This window comes from Camelus bactrianus, chromosome 10, assembly GCF_048773025.1.
Source record: "Camelus bactrianus isolate YW-2024 breed Bactrian camel chromosome 10, ASM4877302v1, whole genome shotgun sequence".
NCBI classification, from domain to species: Eukaryota; Metazoa; Chordata; class Mammalia; order Artiodactyla; family Camelidae; genus Camelus; species Camelus bactrianus.
In genome coordinates, this window is record NC_133548.1 from 948149 (window position 1) to 969929 (window position 21781).

At 65.8% G+C, this 21781-nt stretch overlaps 1 protein-coding gene across 1 annotated transcript in view; it reads left to right on the top strand.

The window, feature by feature from the left end:
• MUC5B (mucin 5B, oligomeric mucus/gel-forming) overlaps positions 1–21781 on the top strand; it is a 31384-nt gene that overhangs the window by 1597 nt on the left and 8006 nt on the right. The window contains exons 2-30 of the mRNA XM_074371377.1: positions 374–445; positions 972–1022; positions 1309–1570; positions 1674–1788; positions 1910–2000; positions 2215–2321; positions 3000–3201; positions 3645–3770; positions 3909–4026; positions 4122–4260; positions 4533–4643; positions 4801–4870; positions 5233–5370; positions 5699–5863; positions 6206–6300; positions 7290–7416; positions 7671–7926; positions 8229–8281; positions 8370–8470; positions 8617–8768; positions 9250–9388; positions 9471–9584; positions 10480–10659; positions 11149–11388; positions 12263–12419; positions 12727–12855; positions 13056–13200; positions 13438–13481; positions 13555–21747. Of these exons, the coding sequence (XP_074227478.1) occupies positions 374–445; positions 972–1022; positions 1309–1570; positions 1674–1788; positions 1910–2000; positions 2215–2321; positions 3000–3201; positions 3645–3770; positions 3909–4026; positions 4122–4260; positions 4533–4643; positions 4801–4870; positions 5233–5370; positions 5699–5863; positions 6206–6300; positions 7290–7416; positions 7671–7926; positions 8229–8281; positions 8370–8470; positions 8617–8768; positions 9250–9388; positions 9471–9584; positions 10480–10659; positions 11149–11388; positions 12263–12419; positions 12727–12855; positions 13056–13200; positions 13438–13481; positions 13555–21747 (11892 nt within the window). The remainder of the gene's footprint in view (positions 1–373; positions 446–971; positions 1023–1308; positions 1571–1673; positions 1789–1909; positions 2001–2214; positions 2322–2999; positions 3202–3644; positions 3771–3908; positions 4027–4121; positions 4261–4532; positions 4644–4800; positions 4871–5232; positions 5371–5698; positions 5864–6205; positions 6301–7289; positions 7417–7670; positions 7927–8228; positions 8282–8369; positions 8471–8616; positions 8769–9249; positions 9389–9470; positions 9585–10479; positions 10660–11148; positions 11389–12262; positions 12420–12726; positions 12856–13055; positions 13201–13437; positions 13482–13554; positions 21748–21781) is intronic.

Below are 21781 nucleotides of genomic sequence, written 5' to 3' on the forward strand. Positions count from 1 at the left end.
TAGGCGGAGCTGCTTTGTCTTGGGTTTCTGCTAAGTCACTCTGGGGATCCTCCCCAACTGTGTGTGTCTTTGTCCCCAACAAAGTGAGCCTTTGTCCTTTTCCGAGGGCTGTGTGGGAAGGGGCCGAACATTCTCCCTGGGGTGGCCTGGGTCAATGAGACCAACAGCGTTTCCCAATTTCAGTCTCCTGCTCTGAGCCACAGTGAGATGGGGTGTAGATGGGGAGGGTGGGGTCAGCTCCCCACGGGACCTGACATCCCGACAGCAGGGTCCACGTGGCTGCCATCCTGCGGGCCACGGACACCCCTCAGCCACTGAGGGAGGGGTGGCCAACGTCTGGCTGCTCACGGCCTCCCACTCCCTTTTCCCGCAGAGACCCAGCGCAGCCCAGAGCAGAGCGCAGACAGAGCCGAGCCTGCCGCGTACAGCCCTCGGGTGCACGGGGGTATGGCCCAGGCTGGGGGAGGAAGGGCCCTGGGAGCCGAGCAGGGGCGGGGGGCAGACCCCTTCGCATGTCAGCTACACAGGGACCCCCCCTGGATCCCACGGGAGGGGACAGTGGACGGGGCCAAAGAACACAAAGGCACAGAGCGAAGAGGCTCAAATGCTCACATGCGCTCACGCACGTGAACACACACACACTTGTGCTTGTGTTCGCCCATCACTCTCTCTCGCATGTGCGCACTCACACATTCAGGAACACACTCATACAGGGCCCCAGTCACACGTATGCACACACACACACACACAATCAGGGTAACACGGACCTGGGAAGGGCTGTGTCAAGGGGGGACAGGAAGGGCCCCGGAGGGGACAGTGTTAGCCCTGGGGCTCCCTGGGCAGGGCCAGGGCTGGCCTGCAGCTCCCTGCGGCACCAGGGTGGCCAGTGAGGACAGGGGTCCGGGGAAGGGGTGTCCCGGCTGGTCCCTGCCTGGCCACGTCCCTGGTGTGACCGGGCCCTCACTCCGCAGCCCAGCGCGTGACCTTCCTCGTACCCGTCTCCGTCTTCCCCACCATGAGCTGTAAGTGGACGCCAGGGCAGGGGTGCTCACAGCCCGGGGGGGTAAAGCTGGCAATGGGGTGGGGCAGCCAGCAGCTGGACAGCTCTGAGCATGGCTGGGAGCCTTCTCGGTGGGTAGCTCTCCTGGTGGCCGACCCCAGGTGCTGTGGCAGGGGGCAGGGCCGTTGGGGTCTCGGGAAGAATTAGGAACAGGGGGAGCGAGGAGGGGCGCAGGGGCTCCCCGCTCCCACCCCGGGGGGCCTCGTCCCAGGGAAGGCTGCCCTCTCCTGACCCTGCGCTCCCCGCAGCCCTGAATGCGGCGCACGGCGGGCGGGTGTGCAGCACCTGGGGCGACTCCCACTACAAGACCTTCGACGGCCACCTCTTCCGCTTCCCTGGCCTGTGCAACTACGTCTTCTCCGCGCACTGCGGGGCCGCCTACGAGGACTTCAACATCCAGCTCCGCCGCGGCCTCGTGGACTCCAGGCCCATCATCACTCACATCGTCCTCAGGATGCAGGGGCTGGTGCTGGAGATCGCCAACGGCTCTGTCCTCATCGACGGGCGGCGGTGAGCCCAGCCCCGGGGCGCAGAGGGGCCTGGGCTCCAGGTGGCTCGGGGCGGGGCGGGGCGGGCGCTAGACCTGAGGGAGGACCGGAACTCTCTGCCCCAGGGAGGAGCTGCCCTACAGCCGCCCCGGCCTCCTGGTGGAGGGGAGTCACGCAGACGTGAAGATCAGCGTCCGGCTGGGGCTGACCTTCCTGTGGAACGGAGAAGACAGCGCCCTGGTGAGGGTGCCGCCCATGCCTTCCCCTCCCGGTTGGGGGAGCTCCGCAGGGGCGGGGTCGGAGGGGGCTGGGGGCCCTGCCAGGCCGGCAGAGGCTGGAGCTGCCCCTCCCCTGCCCCCAGCTGGAGCTGGACCCCAAGTATGCCAACAAGACATGTGGCCTGTGCGGGGACTTCAACGGGCTCCCAACCGTCGGCGAGTTCCACACCCACAGTGAGTGCGCCGCACACAGCAGTCTGCCCTGGGCCAGAGTGGCCCAGGAGGCCGGGGGGTGCAGGCTGGGGGCCTCGTGCTGGGCAGTGGACAGGGGACAAGTAGGGGGGTGGCAATACTCAATCCAGCGATGCCCTGGGGGATGTTTCGGGGGCCCTGTGCACGGGCAGGGAGCCCCTCGGTGCCCCCTGCATGGAGTGCCTCCTCTCTGCAGACACTAGGCTGACCCCGCTACAGTTTGGGAACCTGCAGAAGCTGGATGGGCCCACGGAGCAGTGCCAGGACCCCCTGCCCTCCCCGGCGGACAACTGCACTGATGAAGTGAGTGCCTCTTCAGGGGCCCTGCCTGCCTGAAGCCCCTGCAAGCTCAGGCCAACCCCCACACAGTCCCACCAAGAGTGGGGCACTCAGCAAGCCTGGGGCAGAAGCCTTCCCGATGAGCGGGGAGAATCCCACCTTTAGAAGTGGACTTGAACTCCAGGATCCCCGAAACCACCAGAACCCACAAGCTTAAACGAGGACGTGGAGCCGGTCGGGGCGGGGGCTGAAGGGCACTGGCTGAGCCCGGAGGACACCTCTGCCTCCCCCTCCTCCGAGCTGCCTCCAAGGGCGAGGTCTGCTCCTTTTCTGGGTGCTCACACAATGGGCAGGTGTGTCCTGGAGCCCTGGCGGGGTGTGGGGAGTCCAGGGCTGTGGTCACTCCTCAGAGCCAAGCAGAGCTCTGAACCCAGCAGTGGTGAGTTCACGGTGGTTGAGGAGAAGGATGGGTGGACGGCTGGCTGGCTGGCTGGCTGGAGGGACGGGTGGATGGATATATGGATGGACAGAGGGATGGAAGGGTAGGTGGTGGATAGATGGATGGATGAGTCGGTGGATGGATGGAAGGACGGAACCTCAAGGAGATGAGGGGGCTTCCTGGCCTGGGTAAAGCCTGCAGGGCTGGGGTCCCCACAACATCCTGCACGGAGGGCAGAGGGTGCCCAGCCTCTGTCTCCCCAGGAGGGCCTCTGCCGCAGGACCCTGCTGGGCCCGGCTTTCGCTCAGTGCAACAGGCTGCTGGATGTCGAGCTGTACGTGGCCGCCTGCACCCAGGACCTGTGCCGCTGCCCTGCCTGCCCCTGCGCCACCTTCGCCGAGTACTCCCGCCAGTGCGCCCATGCCGGGGGGCAGCCGCAGAACTGGCGGGGCCCCGACCTCTGCCGTGAGTGTCCCCCCGCACTGGGGGCCAGCCCCGGGCCCTGCACCCACACTGGGTCTCTGGGGAGAGCGTGAGGGAGGTGACCCTGTGCAGGACACCTGGCTTCTGGCTGCGGGTCCAGGACAGGTGGAGCCACCCTGGGAGCGAGAGGATGGGCAGTGGGGCAGAGGGGAGTGTGCGAGGCTGCCGCCTTGGAGGGCCCAGAGAGGCATCTGGCCTGGGCACCGCCAGCTTGCCCACCCCAGGACCCAGGTGGGTGCAGGGGGGCTGTCCCTGCAAACACTGGGCCCCGTGCTCTCCTCACCGCCCGCCTCACCCAGAAGACTGCTAGATGGGACGAGAGGCGCTCTTTCTGGGGACCCCCGGCGACACGTGGAATGCAGCAGCAGAGGTGGGCCCGCCACCCACGTGGCTTCCTGGGGCTAAGCGCTGCCTCCTCCCTGCAGCCCAGACGTGCCCCCGGAACATGCAGCACCACGAATGCGGCTCGCCCTGCGTGGACACCTGCTCCAACCCGGGGCACTCCCAGCATTGCGAGGACCACTGCGTCGATGGCTGCTTCTGCCCCCCAGGCAGGTCCTCCGGGCTCTCGGGGACTGTCCACAACCCGGGCTCTTGCCCTCATCCCTGAGGCTGCCTCTGTCACTGTCTTTCCACCTCCCCACCCCAACCTCAGCTGACTGGCTCGCGTCCCCTCCACCGCTCCCCAGGCACCGTGCTGGATGATGTCACCCACACAGGCTGCCTGCCCCTGCAGCAGTGCCCCTGCACCCACAGCGGCCACACCTATGCCCCGGGGGACTCCTACACCACCAGCTGCAGCTCCTGGTAGCTCCCCTGCCGGCCCTGCCTGAAGGGTGGGGATGCCCGGGGTGGGGTTTGCCCCCTCACCACGACCCTCTGTCCCGGCCTCCCCTACCCAGCACCTGCTCCGGGGGACTATGGAAGTGCCAGGCCCTCCCGTGCCCGGGCACCTGCTCCGTCCAGGGCGGGTCGCACATCTCCACCTACGACGAGAAACTCTACGACATGCACGGGGACTGCAGCTACGTCCTGACCAAGGTGAGCCCCTCCAGGGACCCTGCGTCCTTGGCCCAGGGAGGGCCCCAGCATGGCCATCAGAGCCGTGAAGCCCCTGGGGTCCATTCCGAGAGGGAGGAGGCCCCAGGGCTCACATTCACGGGGGACCGAGGGACTCTCAGGCCCCGAGACGGCTGCCCAGAGGCGACCGCAGGTACCAGCGCCAGCCCACCCTGCCTGCCCACATACGGCCCTCCCTGCCTGGGTTGGGGGCTGGCCGACCCCAGCACATAGGAGGGCTCTGCCTTGTTCAGAAATGTGCGGACAACACCCTCACGGTGCTGGCTGAGCTGCGGAAATGTGGCCTGACCGACAATGAGAACTGCCTCAAAACGGTGACACTGAGCATGCACGGAGGGGACACGGTGAGCGTCCCAGGCTGGGAGGGCGGAGGGGGAGGAGACAGGCCCCAGGGGCAGCAGCCATCCCTGGGGTGGGGGAGGCTGGCCCCTGCCCAGTACTCCCTCAGTGGGCCGACAGGCTCTTCCCCACGCTGACCGCAGCCCCACCTCCTCCCACTAGGCCATCCGGATCCAGGCCAACGGTGCTGTGTTCATGAACTCCATCTACACCCAGCTGCCTGTGTCAGCGGGTACGTGGCTCCTGCCGCTTGGGGCCAGCCGGGTCCCTCGCTAGTTCCTTGCTAGCTCAGAAGGTGCCAGAACATCCATTCCCAGGGCGGGTTTCTCACCTGCAAGGTGGGGGTGTCAGGGGCCTCCCCTGGGGCTCTGTGGGGACCCTGTATGGAGCATGCTCGGTGCCCAGCCTCTCGGGGGCGTCAGGGGTCGTGGCCCCAGGTGCACATGCGAGCTTCCACATGGCTCCCAGGCCCTGGAGGGGTGGCAGGGGTCCACCGGGTGCCCTTCAGCAGTGGCCATCCCAGGAGCCCGCGGCTCAGGCCAGGTGGTCAGCATGGCCGGGCTCTGACTGCGCCCTCCCCCACCCCACCCGCAGCCAACGTTACCATCTTCAGACCCTCGTCCTTCTTCATCCTGGTGCAGACGGGCCTCGGGCTGCAGGCGCAGGTGCAGCTGGTGCCCCTCATGCAGGTGTTCCTCAGGCTGGACCCCTCCTACCATGGCCAGATGTGCGGTGAGGCTCAGTGGAGGGTGTGGGAGGGGCAGTGGGGGTGGGGCAGGGGGATGGGCAATCGGGCAGGAGAAGGGGACCCCCTGCCCCACACCAGTCGCCACGGAGGGGGCAGTGGGCTGGGAGGATGGAGAGCAGGCTGCCCTCGCTCAGCGGGCTTCGCAGGGCGGTCCCTCCCCATGCCCCAAGGCTCAGCTGCCAGCACTTCAGCAACCGGTCCTGAGACGGGGCTCGTCCACCTCGCGGTGGTGCCTGCAGGACCTGCGGGGCCGGGGCACTCAGGCTGGGCTGGGTGGGCCACTGATGCCCACCCCCCACCTCCTGCCCCCAGGCCTGTGTGGGAACTTCAACCAGAACCAGGCGGACGACTTCTGGACCATCAGCGGTGTGGTGGAGGGCACGGCCGCCGCCTTCGCCAATGCCTGGAAGACCCAGGCCACCTGCCCGAACGTCAAGAACAGCTTTGAGGACCCCTGCTCCCTCAGCGTGGAGAACGGTACCCTGCCCTGGGGGCCCTTGGGTCTCCCTGGGGCCAGGCCTGGGGGTTGCCCTTCTGTGCAGGAAGACACACATCTCACCCAGGCTCTGCGCAGCTGGGGCCGGGGCTGAGCAGGAAGGGCGCAGGGGGCCCAAAAGGCTGTGAGCCCGTCTCGAGGAAGGCGTCCTGCTGCCGGCCAGCCCCAAGCTCCAGTTCAGTTTCCCGGGCGGAGGGACCCCCGCAGACCTGTGTGGGCCAAGCAGAGGCTGGGTGGGTGGGCAGGCGCAGAGGTGGACGTGTGGGAAGGAAGCCAGTGATCCTGAGCTGTGCCCGGTGACAGTCGCCCCCCACCCCCCGCAGAGAACTATGCCCAGCACTGGTGCTCCCTGCTGACCAGCCCTGCCGGGGCCTTCTCACCCTGCCACGCCATCGTCAACCCTGCGCCCTTCCATTCGGTGAGAGCCCTGGCCCGCCCCCAGAGTGGGGTGGGGTGCCGGGGGCAGCACCTGCCCCTGGAGCTGCCCCCAGGCCCCCCTTAGGCTCCTGCTCTCAGGCACCGCCCACACCTCCGTGGCCAGTGGGTCCCACTCTAGGCCTGCTCTGGGGTCTTCACATGGTCCCTGCTGCTGTGTTCCTTGTCTGGATGACCTGTAACGAAGGACCACAGACTGGGGCTGAAAGCTGGAGCCATCTACCCTGCCCCCCACCCCAGTCCTGGAGACGAGATTTAAAATCAAGGTCCTGGCAGGATGTCCTAGAGGATCCTTCCTGTCTCTCCAGCTTCTGGGGCCGCGAGGCTGCCTCTCGCCAGCCTCTGCCGTGTCTTCACGTGGCCTCCGGGTTTGCCTGGGTCCCAATTCTTTCTCACAGGGACACCAGGCCCACCCTAGTGACCCCCTCTTGACTTTGTCACCCCTGCAAATGCCCCATTTCCAGCAGGGCCACCGCCACAGGCCCCAGGGTCACGATGCGGACACATCTTTTGGGGCAACGGAACGTCACCCGCTGCAGTTGCCTCACAGGTCACTTTTCTGGAGCCAGAGCCCTAAAGTGCACCCGACCCCAGCCCCCAGGGGCTGGGTCCACAGGTGGAGACGCAGGCACACCTCAGCCCATTTTGAGGGTGACACACCCTCCTGTCGGCCCCTCCCCACCCTGGCCACGCCCCACATGCAGCACAGCTCGTGACGGGCCTAGGATTCAAGCTGGACCCTGTCCTGGTCCTGCGGAGACCCCTCTCCTTGGCCCCATCCTCAGCCCCTCCCGACCCCTCAGAGCAGTGTGTCCCTCCTGTGGCCTCATGCCAAGCTCGGGGCTGCCCTACGGGAGGCCCCGCCCGCCTGTTTGCTGGCCCAGGCCAGGGCACCCAGAAGGATGGACGGGGAGAGAAAGGCCGCTGGGAGGCTGGGCTCCCTGACGTCCCGACCCCCTGACATCCTCCCAGAACTGCATGTTCGACACGTGCAACTGTGAGAAGAGTGAGGACTGCATGTGCGCCGCCCTGTCCTCCTACGTGCGGGCCTGCGCCGCCAAGGGCGTGCTGCTGAGCGGATGGCGGGACGGCGTGTGCAGTGAGTGTGCCCTGAGTGTGCCCAGGTGGGGGCGGGGGTTCTGGAGACCCCGGGGCAGCACCTCACCTCTGTGTCTGTCCTCAGTGAGAAACTTGTGCGTCCCCTTCTTGTCCAAACAAGAACCATGTGCTCTTATGACCTGGGTTCCAGAGGGGAATCGAGTCCTGGGCCACTCCAGCCCCAGCTCGGACGTGGTAAGGCGAGGCCGATGGGCTGCCCGGCCACTGACTTGCGTGTTGCCCGCCTGCCCCTAGCCAGGTACGCGAGCAACTGCCCCAAGTCCCAGAACTACTCCTACGTGGTGGAGAGCTGCCAGCCCACCTGCCGCTCCCTGAGCCAGGTCGACGTCACCTGCGATGTGGCCTTCGTGCCTGTGGACGGCTGCACCTGCCCCTCGGGCACCTTCCTGGACGACGCTGGTGCCTGTGTGCCTGCCAAGGACTGTCCCTGCTACTCCCGCGGCTCCGTGGTGGCTCCCGGGGAGGTCCTCCATGACAACGGTGTGGCGTGGTAAGGGCCCCTCCCCATGCCACCTCCTCCCCGACATCATGTCCCCCACCCCGCCGGCTCCACACTCAAACATCTCCGTCTGGGGCCCATGGGTGGGGCATAGTGTGTGCCCACGGGGTGAGCCGCACTCACTCTGGGCCTGGGCTGGGCGCACCCCTGCCCTGGCCTCCCCCATCTCCTCCCACTCCCCATCCCCGCCCTCCCCTGTGACAAGGCCCAGGGACCAAGCATGGCGGAGATTGGAGTGGGGTCTGTGGGGCAGTGGGCAGCTGCCCAGCCCTGTCATCTCTCTCCCCTCATAGCTTGTGCACCGGTGGCAAGCTGAGCTGCCTGGGATATGAGGAGCAGAGCACAGGTACGCCTCCCCCTTGGCCTCCCAGAGCGACAGAAGGGCGGGGCTTCCGCGGGTGGCCGGCGCCTCCCACCGAGCCCTCCCTCCGCAGGGTGTGCAGCCCCCATGGTGTTCCTGGACTGCCGCAACGCCTCTGCCGGCTCGCCTGGGGCCGAGTGTCTCCACAGCTGTCACTCACTGGACGTGGACTGTGTGAGTCGCAGGGGAGGGCATTGGTGCCGTGCTGCTCCCAAGCCTAGGCGTCCGCCAGCCCAGAGTGGGCAGCGGCCCCTCCCCTCGGGGTCCCTGAGCAGCAGCGGGAGGGACCGAGCCACTGACGGGCGCCCACCTGTCCACAGTTCAGCTCTCACTGCGTGTCTGGCTGCGTCTGCCCCCCGGGGCTGGTGTCGGACGGGAGTGGGGGCTGCGTGGCCCAGGAGGACTGCCCCTGCCTGCACAACGAGGTCGTCTACAAGCCTGGGGAGACCATCCGCGTCGACTGCAACACCTGGTGGGTGGGGGCTGCAGAAGGGAGGGCGTGGGCAGAGGCCACTGGGCGGCAGCCCCAGCTGGTCTGGGCAGCGCGCCGTGCCTGCGGCTGGGGCTGGGCAGGAGCTGGGACCTTGACCGCCCCAGGCGGTCGGTTCGTCCTTGGGAAGGTGCTCCCAGAGGGGCTTCAAGATGCCAGGGCCGGTCAAAGTGGCCGCCAGGACCAGACTCTGCCCGCCAGGACCAGCGGGCGCCAAGGGCTGGGGCAGCCTGGAGCCAGGACCACAAGTAGGGAGTGGGGTGCCAGACCCCGAGCGCTGAGCTTGCAGCCTCATTTACGCCCTTGAGAAGGGGGAGGGGCATCGCCTATGACCCCACTTTATAGAAGAGGAGCTGGGTTCCCGTCCTTGTCATGGGCATGACAGGGTTCAGCTGTAGCTGCCCGGTGGGTGGGTTCCCTTCCCGGCCCGCTGAGCGGGGCATCGCCTCCCCTCGCCTCACAGCACGTGCAGAAGCCGCAGGTGGGAGTGCACCCGCCAGCCCTGCCTGGGTACCTGCGTGGCCTACGGGGACGGCCACTTTATCACCTTCGACGGCGAGCGCTACAGCTTCCAAGGCAGCTGCGAGTACTCGCTGGCCCAGGTACGGCCCCTCGCCCACCCCGCCGCTGGGCGCATACTCTTTGGGGCCGCGACCCACGCCCCCACCTCCTCTCCCGTCCCAGGACTACTGTGGGGGCGATGGCACGGCCAACGGGACCTTCCGCATCATCACCGAGAACGTCCCCTGTGGGACCACAGGTGTCACCTGCTCCAAGGCCATCAAGCTGTTCCTGGAGGTGAGGGGGCCTGGGAGCCTCTTCCTCCCTCTGCAGCCGAGGGCCCCACCCTATTGGACCCCCAGCGCAGGGTCCTCCAGCTGCATCCGTGTCTTGGGGCCACTGTAACAGAGGACCACAGCTTGGGACTTAAAACTGGAGAAATTCATTCTCTTCCAGCCCTGGAGACCAGAGGTCTGAAATCAGTGTCACTGGACTGAAGGCAAAATGTCACAGGGCCAGGTTCCTTCCAGAGGCTCCGGGGGGGGAGGGGTCCTTCCTGCCTCGTCCAGCCTCTGGGGGCTCCAGGCGGGAGCTCCAGGGCTGTGGCCGCGTCACCCCCGTCTCTGCTCCGTCTTCACACGGCCCCCTCCTCGGTGAACTCTCTTCTCTGACAGGGACACCTGTCATGGGATCTGGGCCCTAAATTCAGGGTGCTCTCTCCTCGAGATCCTTCACTTAATCACATGTGCAAAGACCCTTTTTCCAAATCAGGGCACATTCAGGGATTCCGGGGTTAGAGCGTGGACATGTCTTTTGGGGAGAACACCGCTCAGCCCACCACACCTGGGGATGCCCACTTCAGCATTCACAGCACAGAGAGCAGAGCTGCTGGCTGGGGGCTGTTGCCCCCTCCCCGAAGGCAGCATGGGGTGGGGGCGGGCTGCGGCAGGGCCGCGGGGCCGACGTCCCCCTCTGCTTGCCTGTGGCCCCTGACCTCCCGCACTGCCTCTGCGGCTCCCAGCCCCTCACCTCAAGTCTGTGGGCGCTGTCAGGAGCCCAGCTCGTTCCTAACGCTAGCCCGTGCCTTTGGCCCCTGAGCACCCTGGGGCCCCCATCCTGGGCATGGGGTGGGGGAAGGGGCGCTGGCCACTCAGCTCCCTGCAGCTGCTGCCTCCCCCGCGCCCCTCTGCAGAACTATGAGCTGATCCTCCACGAGGGCACCTACAAGGTGCTGCAGCGGGCGCCAGGTGGGCACCAGCCCTTCAAGATCCGTTACATGGGCCTCTACCTGGCCATCGAGACCCGCAGCGGCATGATCCTGTCCTGGGACCGGAAGACCAGCGTGTTCATCAGGCTGAACCAGGATTACAAGGTGGGGGGCGGACAGAGCTCTCACCCCTAGACCTGGCCTTCGGGGACCCCCTGGCAGCTGAGTGTCTGCTGAGGGCTGGGGGAGGCCATGCACAGGGCAGGTCCCCAAAGGGGTGTGTGAAGACCAGACCTACCCGTGGGCGCGAAGCACTCTTGGCTCCCTGGTCTCTGCACTCAGCCGCTCCACGCCAGCTGGGCTGAGGTCTCCAGGGGAGCAGGTGCCTGTGCCTCTGGCGGCCACCCACCTGCCGGCATACCTTCCTGTCCACCTGCCCCCTGCCTGTCCCCCCGCTGACCTGTCTCCCTTCCTGTCCACCTGCCCACCTGCCTTCCTGCCCATTGCAGGACTGCCTGTGCACCTCATCTTCCTGAAAGTTCACTGGGGGAACCAGGTACCCTGCAGTCACCCCTTCTGGGCCAGGCTCTGTGCTGCTCCCTCAGGCCACCTGTATAGCCCCAGCCCCCCATGCCCCCATCTCTGCGTCCACAGGGGAGGGTCTGCGGGCTGTGCGGGAACTTTGATGACAACGCCCTCAACGACCTCACCACGCGGAGCCAGTCCGTGGTGGGCGACGTGCTGGAGTTTGGCAACAGCTGGAAATTCTCCCCGTCCTGCCCGGACGCCCAGGACCCCGAGGACCCCTGCACGGCCAACCCGCACCGCAAGTCCTGGGCCCAGAAGCAGTGCAGCATCATCAGTGGGGACGCCTTCAGCGCCTGCCGTTCTCAGGTGAAGCAGGAGGGGGAGGGGCCTGGCTGGGGAATGGTGGAGGCTGCCCCCTCCTCTCCTGGCAGGACCTGGGTTTGGCCCTGTCTTGACCCTAACCATTGCACATGATCAGCACCTCCCTCTAGGCGGGCGCCCATATCCCCAGTCCTGCAGAGAGCCCCCCCACTGCTTTCCCTGACCACACTCAGCTTTATCCCCCAGAAACGGGCTGTGAGCCACACAGTGTCACCAGTGTCACCTCCTCGCCTCCCCTCTTCCCACCTCCCCGATCTACCAGCCCCCAGCACTAATGGAAACCTCAGGGGGCCCTCCAGCCCAGCCGGGCCTCATGGGAGCAGAAGACGGTGATGTCCTTGGACACTCTTCCCCAAAGCCCTTCCTGTTACCTAACAAGGGCTGCAGTGCCCACCTGTGAGCAGGGTCTCGTGACCTGGGACCCGCATAGGGATGAGGCGGGCGGCTTGGCAGGAAGTCTGCAGCTGACGCTGGTGGGTCGTGTGAGGCCCCGGGTGTCCTGCCCTTTGGCTCAGAAAGTCCTTTGTGAACCTGACATAGTGGTCCCCTCCCCAGATGGTGTCATCCACGGTGGCAAACTCAAGACATGGGTGCCCTGGGCTCTGTCGCCTGGGAGGGACGGGGCGTCCCCTCACCCTGAGGAGACAGCACCTCATTTGTCAGGACAGAGTCACAACAGGGTCACGGGGAGGGCTGGCTTGCAGTTGCATGAGGTGTCAAACGGGTGAGGGACCAGTGGCAGGTGCCCAGGTGGGCACGTCTCCAGTGGCAGGTGAGGTAGAAGTGCAAACAGGGAGCTGGCTGCCCCTGACACGGGGGGTGGCCCTTCTCACTGAGCCCCCACACCTGCCACCCCCAGGTCGACTCCACCAGGTACTACGAGGCCTGCGTGAGCGACGCCTGCGCCTGTGACTCTGGGGGCGACTGCGAGTGCTTCTGCACGGCCGTGGCCGCCTACGCCCGGGCCTGCCACGAAGCGGGCGTGTGCGTGTCCTGGCGGACCCCGGACATCTGCCGTGAGTCAGGCTCTGTCTGTGGTGGCGGAAGGAGGTGCAGCCACACCTGCTCTGGGGCCTGATGGGCACGTATGCACACACACGGACATCAGACACACATGTGATACACACGTGTGCACGTGTCCCCGTGCGTAGAAACCAGACAGGTCACCCCCAGATGGGATGGCTAAGTTGGGGACAGTTCTGAGTGCAGAGCTGAGAAATGAAACTGGAATTCGGGGGGTGGGCTCTGGAGCCCACTCGACTCTGGGATGAACCCAGGGATGAGACCTGGGCAGGCGCCCACGAGCCTCTCCTCCCCACCCAGCCTTGTTCTGTGACTACTACAACCCGCACGGGGAGTGTGAGTGGCACTACGAGCCTTGTGGGGCCCCCTGCCTGAGGACCTGCCGGAACCCCAGTGGGCAGTGCTCCATGGACCTGCCGGGCCTGGAAGGTGAGGGGCAGGCTGTTCCGGGGAAGCCACACCTGGCCACCCCAGGAGAGTACAGGCAAGGGGGAGAGGGGCTCCTGCCTCCCGCATGCCCACCTGGAGACCCGGAGGCAGAGGCGGGGCTGCCGGCGGGGCTGCCCTCGGGGCAGCACTGGCCACCTGGCCTGAGAGGGCGTCTTCTCCTCGCCCTGTGCCCGCACCAGGCTGCTACCCGAAGTGCCCGCCCAGCAAGCCATTCTTCAACGAGGACGAGATGAAGTGCGTGGCCCAGTGCGCCTGCTACGACGAGGATGGAAACCACTACGATGTGGGCATGAGGGTCCCCACTGCGGAGAACTGCCAGAGCTGGTGAGGAAGCCGGGGTGGGGGCGTGGTCTGGGTGGGGTGGGGTCTGGGTGGTGTGGGTGGGGCCTGGGCGGGTGGGGCGGGGTCTGTCTGGGTTGGGGCGGGGTCTGGGTGGTGGTGGGGGTCTGGGTGGTGTGGGGCGGGGTCTGGGTGTGTGGGTGGGGTCTGGGCGGGGTGGGGCGGGGCCGGGAAGGCAGGGCTACTGGCCTGGGCCCCAATGGCCTTTTCTTCTCCTCCCAGTGTCTGCACTTTCCGAGGCCTCCAGTGCGCACACAGCCTGACGGGTAAGGAGGGCCCTGTTTGTTTGGGTGTTGGGAGCTGGGGGCTCCGAGTGAGCCTGAACCTGTCCGTCTCCAGACTGCAAGTGCACCTACCAGAACAGAATCTACAACTACGGGGACGTCATCTACAACACGACTGACGGGCTGGGCGCCTGCTTGATTGCTGTCTGTGGAGACAATGGGACGATCACCCGGGAAGCCGTGAGGTGTCCTGGAACCCCGTCCATGACACCCTTCACCTTCACCAGCATCACCTCCACCCCTACCCCCATCACCACCTCCAGCATCACCTCTACATTCACCCCCGCCTCCACCCCCTCCACCCCCACCAGCATCACTTCCCCCCCCACCCCCACCACCAGCATCACCACCACACCCACTCCCAACCCCACACCCATCACCACCACCAGCATCACCTCCACATTCACCCCCGCCTCCATCCCCTCCACCACTACCCCCACCCCCACCAGCATCACCTCCACCCCCACCCCCATCACGACCTCCAGCATCACATCCACATTCACCCCCGCCTCCACCCCCTCCACCCCCACCAGCATCACCTCCACCCCCACTCCCACAACCAGCATCACCACCACACCCACTCCCAACCCCACCCCCTCCACCCCCACCAGCATCACCTCCACCCCCACCCCCATCACGACCTCCAGCATCACATCCACATTCACCCCCGCCTCCACCCCCTCCAAACCCACCAGCATCACTTCCCCCCCCACCCCCACCACCAGCATCAACACCACACCCACTCCCAACCCCACACCCATCACCACCACCAGCATCACCTCCACATTCACCCCCGCCTCAATCCCCTCCACCACTACCCCCACCCCCACCAGCATCACCTCCACCCCCACCCCCATCACGACCTCCAGCATCACATCCACATTCACCCCCGCCTCCACCCCCTCCACCTCCACCAGCATCACCTCCACCCCCACCCCCACCACCAGCATCACCTCCAACCCCACCCCCATCACGACCTCCAGCATCACATCCACATTCACCCCCGCCTCCACCCCCTCCACCTCCACCAGCATCACCTCCACCCCCACCCCCACCACCAGCATCACCTCCAACCCCACCCCCATCACGACCTCCAGCATCACATCCACATTCACCCCCGCCTCCACCCCCTCCACCCCCACCAGCATCACTTCCCCCACCACCCCCACCACCAGCATCACCACCACACCCACTCCCAACCCCACACCCATCACCACCACCAGCATCACCTCCACATTCACCCCCGCCTCCATCCCCTCCACCACTACCCCCACCCCCACCAGCATCACCTCCACCCCCACCCCCATCACGACCTCCAGCATCACATCCACATTCACCCCCGCCTCCACCCCCTCCAAACCCACCAGCATCACTTCCCCCCCCACCCCCACCACCAGCATCAACACCACACCCACTCCCAACCCCACACCCATCACCACCACCAGCATCACCTCCACATTCACCCCCGCCTCCATCCCCTCCACCACTACCCCCACCCCCACCAGCATCACCTCCACCCCCACCCCCATCACGACCTCCAGCATCACATCCACATTCACCCCCGCCTCCACCCCCTCCACCTCCACCAGCATCACCTCCACCCCCACCCCCACCACCAGCATCACCTCCAACCCCACCCCCATCACGACCTCCAGCATCACATCCACATTCACCCCCGCCTCCACCCCCTCCACCTCCACCAGCATCACCTCCACCCCCACCCCCACCACCAGCATCACCTCCAACCCCACCCCCATCACGACCTCCAGCATCACATCCACATTCACCCCCGCCTCCACCCCCTCCACCTCCACCAGCATCACCTCCACCCCCACCCCCACCACCAGCATCACCTCCAACCCCACCCCCATCACGACCTCCAGCATCACATCCACATTCACCCCCGCCTCCACCCCCTCCACCCCCACCAGCATCACTTCCCCCACCACCCCCACCACCAGCATCACCACCACACCCACTCCCAACCCCACACCCATCACCACCACCAGCATCACCTCCACATTCACCCCCGCCTCCATCCCCTCCACCACTACCCCCACCCCCACCAGCATCACCTCCACCCCCACCCCCATCACGACCTCCAGCATCACATCCACATTCACCCCCGCCTCCACCCCCTCCACCTCCACCAGCATCACCTCCACCCCCACCACCAGCATCACCTCCAACCCCACCCCCATCACGACCTCCAGCATCACATCCACATTCACCCCCGCCTCCACCCCCTCCACCTCCACCAGCATCACCTCCACCCCCACCCCCACCACCAGCATCACCTCCACCCCCACCCCCATCACGACCTCCAGCATCACATCCACATTCACCCCCGCCTCCACCCCCTCCACCCCTACCAGCATCACCTCCACCCCCACTCCCACCACCAGCATCACCACCACACCCACTCCCAACCCCACCCCCACCACCAGCATCACCTCCAACCCCACCCCCATCACCACCACCAGCATCACCACCAGCATCACCTCCACATTCACCCCCGCCTCCACCCCCTCCACCCCCACCAGCATCACCTCCACCGCCACCCCCACCACCAGCATCACCCCCAGCATCTCCATCACCCCCAGCCCCACCTCCACCACTGGTATCATCACCACACCCAACCTCACCTCCACACCTACCTCTACCTCCATTCCCTCCACCACCCACACTCCCACCATCAGCATCTCCACCACCCCCACCCCCATCAACACCACCAGCATCACCACCACTCCAACCCCCACCCCCACCTCCACTCCCACCAGCTTCACCTCCACACCCACCCCCAACACTACCACCACCACCACCATCACTGCCACCCCTACCCCTAGCCACAGCCAGAGCACAACCAGCTGTCAACCCAAGTGTCAGTGGACAGAATGGTTCGATGTGGACTTCCCCACCTCGGGGATCCCGGGTGGAGACATGGAAACCTACGACAACATTAGGGCTGCAGGCGGCAAGATGTGTAGGGAGCCGAAGAAGATCGAGTGCCGGGCAGAGAGATTCCCCGAGGTGAGCCTGGACCAGCTCGGGCAGGTGGTCACCTGCAGCCTGCAGGCCGGGCTGGTCTGCTGGAATGACGACCAGACAGCACCGTTCACCACTTGCTTCAACTACAATGTCCGCCTGCTCTGCTGTGACGACATCCGGCACTGCCCCAGCACAGCCACCCCTGGCGTCAGCTCAACCCCCAGCCCCACCCACAGCAGCACCGCCACCTGGGGCTCCACACTGACACTGTCACCACCCTCGACCTCGGCCACCACACAGACCCAACCCACCTCCCTCAGGACCTCACTCACGACCACCTGGCCGGCTTCAACCCATGCGCCCTCCACAGCCCAGAGTCACACCAGCTCGGGCTCCTCCATGGCCACTTCCACGGCCACAGTGACCGAGACCTCCTCCCTCCTCACCCCCAGCCCCACGCCGACCCCCGGGTCCACAGCCTGTCAGCCTGACTGCACCTGGACGGAGTGGCTGGACCACAGCTACCCGATGCCAGGAGCTTCCGGGGGGGACTTCGAGACCTATGCTAACATCCGGGCGGCCGGCGGGGCCGTCTGCGAGCAGCCTGTGGCCATCGAGTGTCGGGCCGAGATGCAGCCGGACGTCAGCCTGGAGCAGCTGGGCCAGGTGGTGCAGTGCACACTGCAAGAGGGCCTGGTGTGCCGGAACCAGGACCAGAGCGGCCAGTTCAAGGTGTGCTTCAACTACCAGATCCGTGTGCGGTGTTGTGACTACAGCCATTGTACCAGCCCTACTGTCACCAAGGCCACCACGCTGGCCTCCACAGCCTCCGCCCCCAGCAGCAGCATGAGCAAGGGGTCATCGACGGCGACTCCACCCTGGACCACGGCCACCTCCCAGACGCACGTCTCCTCTCCTGTGACCACCGAGAGGGTCTCCACCACCACCACTGAGTCAAGACCTTCCTCCACGGGCACCATGAAGAGGGTCTCCACCGCCACCACTGAGACAAGTCCCTCCTCCACAGGGACCACCCAGGGGGTCTCCACTCCCACCACTGAGACCCGTCCCTCCTCCACGGTGACCACCGAGAGGATCTCCACCCCCATCACTGAGACAAGACTCTCCTCCACAGGGACCACCAAGAGGGTCTCCACCCCCATCACTGAGACAAGTCCCTCCTCCACGGGGACCACCCAGGGGGTCTCCACTCCCACCACTGAGACCCGTCCCTCCTCCACGGTGACCACTGAGAGGGTCTCCACCCCCACCACTGAGACCCGTCCCTCCTCCACGGGGACCACCGAGAGGGTCTCCACCCTTACCACTGTGACTTCCAAAATTTACATGACCTCTGGCCCCCTGACAACCAAGACCCCCTCCACACTGACACTGTCATCTCCCCAACCCTCGGCCACCACACAGACCCAACCCACCTCCCTCAGGACCTCACTCACGACCACCTGGCCGGCTTCAACCCATGCGCCCTCCACAGCCCAAATTCACACCAGCTCGGGCTCCTCCATGGCCACTTCCACGGCCACAGTGACCGAGACCTCCTCCCTCCTCACCCCCAGCCCCACGCCGACCCCCGGGTCCACAGCCTGTCAGCCAGAATGCACCTGGACGGAGTGGCTGGACCACAGCTACCCGATGCCAGGAGCCTCCGGGGGGGACTTCGAGACCTATGCTAACATCCGGGCGGCCGGCGGGGCCGTCTGCGAGCAGCCTGTGGCCATCGAGTGTCGGGCCGAGATGCAGCCGGACGTCAGCCTGGAGCAGCTGGGCCAGGTGGTGCAGTGCACACTGCAAGAGGGCCTGGTGTGCCGGAACCAGGACCAGAGCGGCCAGTTCAAGATGTGCTTCAACTACCAGATCCGTGTGCGGTGTTGTGACTACAGCCACTGTACCAGCCCTACTGTCACCAAGGCCACCACGCTGGCCTCCACAGCCTCCGCCCCCAGCAGCAGCATGAGCAAGGGGTCATCGACGGCGACTCCACCCTGGAACACGGCCACCTCCCAGACGCACGTCTCCTCTCCTGCGACCACTGAGATGGTCTCTACCACCACCACTGAGTCAAGACCTTCCTCCACGGGCACCACGAAGAGGGTCTCCACCGCCACCGCTGAGACAAGTCCTTCCTCCACAGGGACCACCCAGGGGGTCTCCACTCCCACCACTGAGACCCGTCCCTCCTCCATGGTGACCACCGAGAGGGTCTCCACCCCCACCACTGAGACAAGTCCCTCCTCCAAAGGGACCACCCAGGGGGTCTCCACTCCCACCACTGAGACCCGTCCCTCCTCCATGGTGACCACTGAGAGGGTCTCCACCCCCACCACTGAGACAAGACTCTCCTCCACAGGGACCACCAAGAGGGTCTCCACCCCCATCACTGAGACAAGTCCCTCCTCCACAGGGACCACCCAGGGGGTCTCCACTCCCACCACTGAGACCCGTCCCTCCTCCACGGTGACCACCGAGAGGGTCTCCACCCCCACCACTGAGACAAGACTCTCCTCCACAGGGACCACCAAGAGGGTCTCCACCCCCATCACTGAGACAAGTCCTTCCTCCACAGGGACCACCCATGGGGTCTCCACTCCCACCACTGAGACCCGTCCCTCCTCCACGGGGACCACCGAGAGGGTCTCCACCCTTACCACTGTGACTTCCAAAATTTACATGACCTCTGGCCCCCTGACAACCAAGACCCCCTCCACACTGACACTGTCATCTCCCCAACCCTCGGCCACCACACAGACCCAACCCACCTCCCTCAGGACCTCACTCACGACCACCTGGCCGACTTCATCCCATGCGCCCTCCACAGCTCAAAGTCACACCAGCTCGGGCTCCTCCATCGCCACTTCCATGGCCACAGTGACCGAGACCTCCTCCCTCCTCACCCCCAGCCCCACGCCGACCCCCGGGTCCACAGCCTGTCAGCCAGAATGCACCTGGACGGAGTGGCTGGACCACAGCTATCCGATGCCAGGAGCTTCCGGGGGGGACTTCGAGACCTATGCTAACATCCGGGCGGCCGGCGGGGCCGTCTGCGAGCAGCCTGTGGCCATCAAGTGTCGGGCCGAGATGCAGCCGGACGTCAGCCTGGAGCAGCTGGGCCAGGTGGTGCAGTGCACACTGCAAGAGGGCCTGGTGTGCCGGAACCAGGACCAGAGCGGCCAGTTCAAGATGTGCTTCAACTACCAGATCCGTGTGCGGTGTTGTGACTACAGCCACTGTACCAGCCCTACTGTCACCAAGGCCACCACGCTGGCCTCCACAGCCTCCGCCCCCAGCAGCAGCATGAGCAAGGGGTCATCGACGGCGACTCCACCCTGGAACACGGCCACCTCCCAGACGCACGTCTCCTCTCCTGCGACCACTGAGATGGTCTCTACCACCACCACTGAGTCAAGACCTTCCTCCACGGGCACCACGAAGAGGGTCTCCACCGCCACCGCTGAGACAAGTCCCTCCTCCACAGGGACCACCCAGGGGGTCTCCACTCCCACCACTGAGACCCGTCCCTCCTCCATGGTGACCACCGAGAGGGTCTCCACCCCCACCACTGAGTCAAGACTCTCCTCCACAGGGACCACCAAGAGGGTCTCCACCCCCATCACTGAGACAAGTCCTTCCTCCACAGGGACCACCCAGGGGGTCTCCACTCCCACCACTGAGACCCGTCCCTCCTCCATGGTGACCACTGAGAGGGTCTCCACCACCACCACTGAGTCAAGACTCTCCTCCACAGGGACCACCAAGAGGGTCTCCACCCCCATCACTGAGACAAGTCCTTCCTCCACAGGGACCACCCAGGGGGTCTCCACTCCCACCACTGAGACCCGTCCCTCCTCCATGGTGACCACCGAGAGGGTCTCCACCCCCACCACTGAGACCCGTCCCTCCTCCACGGTGACCACCGAGAGGGTCTCCACCCCCACCACTGAGACCCGTCCCTCCTCCACGGGGACCACCGAGAGGGTCTCCACCCTTACCACTGTGACTTCCAAAATTTACATGACCTCTGGCCCCCTGACAACCAAGACCCCCTCCACACTGACACTGTCATCTCCCCAACCCTCGGCCACCACACAGACCCAACCCACCTCCCTCAGGACCTCACTCACGACCACCTGGCCGACTTCATCCCATGTGCCCTCCACAGCCCAAATTCACACCAGCTCGGGCTCCTCCATGGCCACTTCCACGGCCACAGTGACCGAGACCTCCTCCCTCCTCACCCCCAGCCCCACGCCGACCCCCGGGTCCACAGCCTGTCAGCCAGAATGCACCTGGACGGAGTGGCTGGACCACAGCTACCCGATGCCAGGAGCCTCCGGGGGGGACTTCGAGACTTATGCTAACATCCGGGCGGCCGGCGGGGCCGTCTGCGAGCAGCCTGTGGCCATCGAGTGTCGGGCCGAGATGCAGCCGGACGTCAGCCTGGAGCAGCTGGGCCAGGTGGTGCAGTGCACACTGCAAGAGGGCCTGGTGTGCCGGAACCAGGACCAGAGCGGCCAGTTCAAGGTGTGCTTCAACTACCAGATCCGTGTGCAGTGTTGTGACTACAGCCATTGTACCAGCCCTACTGTCACCAAAGCCACCACGCTGGCCTCCACAGCCTCCGCCCCCAGCAGCAGCATGAGCAAGGGGTCATCGACGGCGACTCCACCCTGGACCACGGCCACCTCCCAGACGCACGTCTCCTCTCCTGCGACCACCGAGAGCGTTTCTACCACCACCACTGAGTCAAGACCTTCCTCCACGGGCACCACCGAGAGGGTCTCCACTGCCACCGCTGAGACAAGTCCCTCCTCCACAGGGACCACCCAGGGGGTCTCCACTCCCACCACTGAGACCCGTCCCTCCTCCATGGTGACCACCGAGAGGGTCTCCACCCCCACTACTGAGACAAGGCTCTCCTCCACAGGGACCACCCTGGGGGTCTCCACCTCCACCACTGAGACCCGTCTCTCCTCCACGGGCACCACTGTGAGGGTCTCTGCCCCTAGTCCCACTGCCTCTTTGGGGTCCTCCCCCATGACTACCAGGGTAGTCTTGCCCATCATCTCTCCCACAGGCCCCTTACTGTCCTCTCCGTATGTGACCACCCCCCAGTCCCCACCTAGTGCACCCTCCTTGTCCCCATGGACCCCTGGCAGCCTGCCGTCCTCTACAGCGCCCTCTTCCCATCCTGGCTCCACCACGCCCTGCCGCTGTAGCGCCTATGGACAGCTGTTTCTACCAGGTGAGGGGGGAGCCTGCTCCCTCTCTGCAGACCT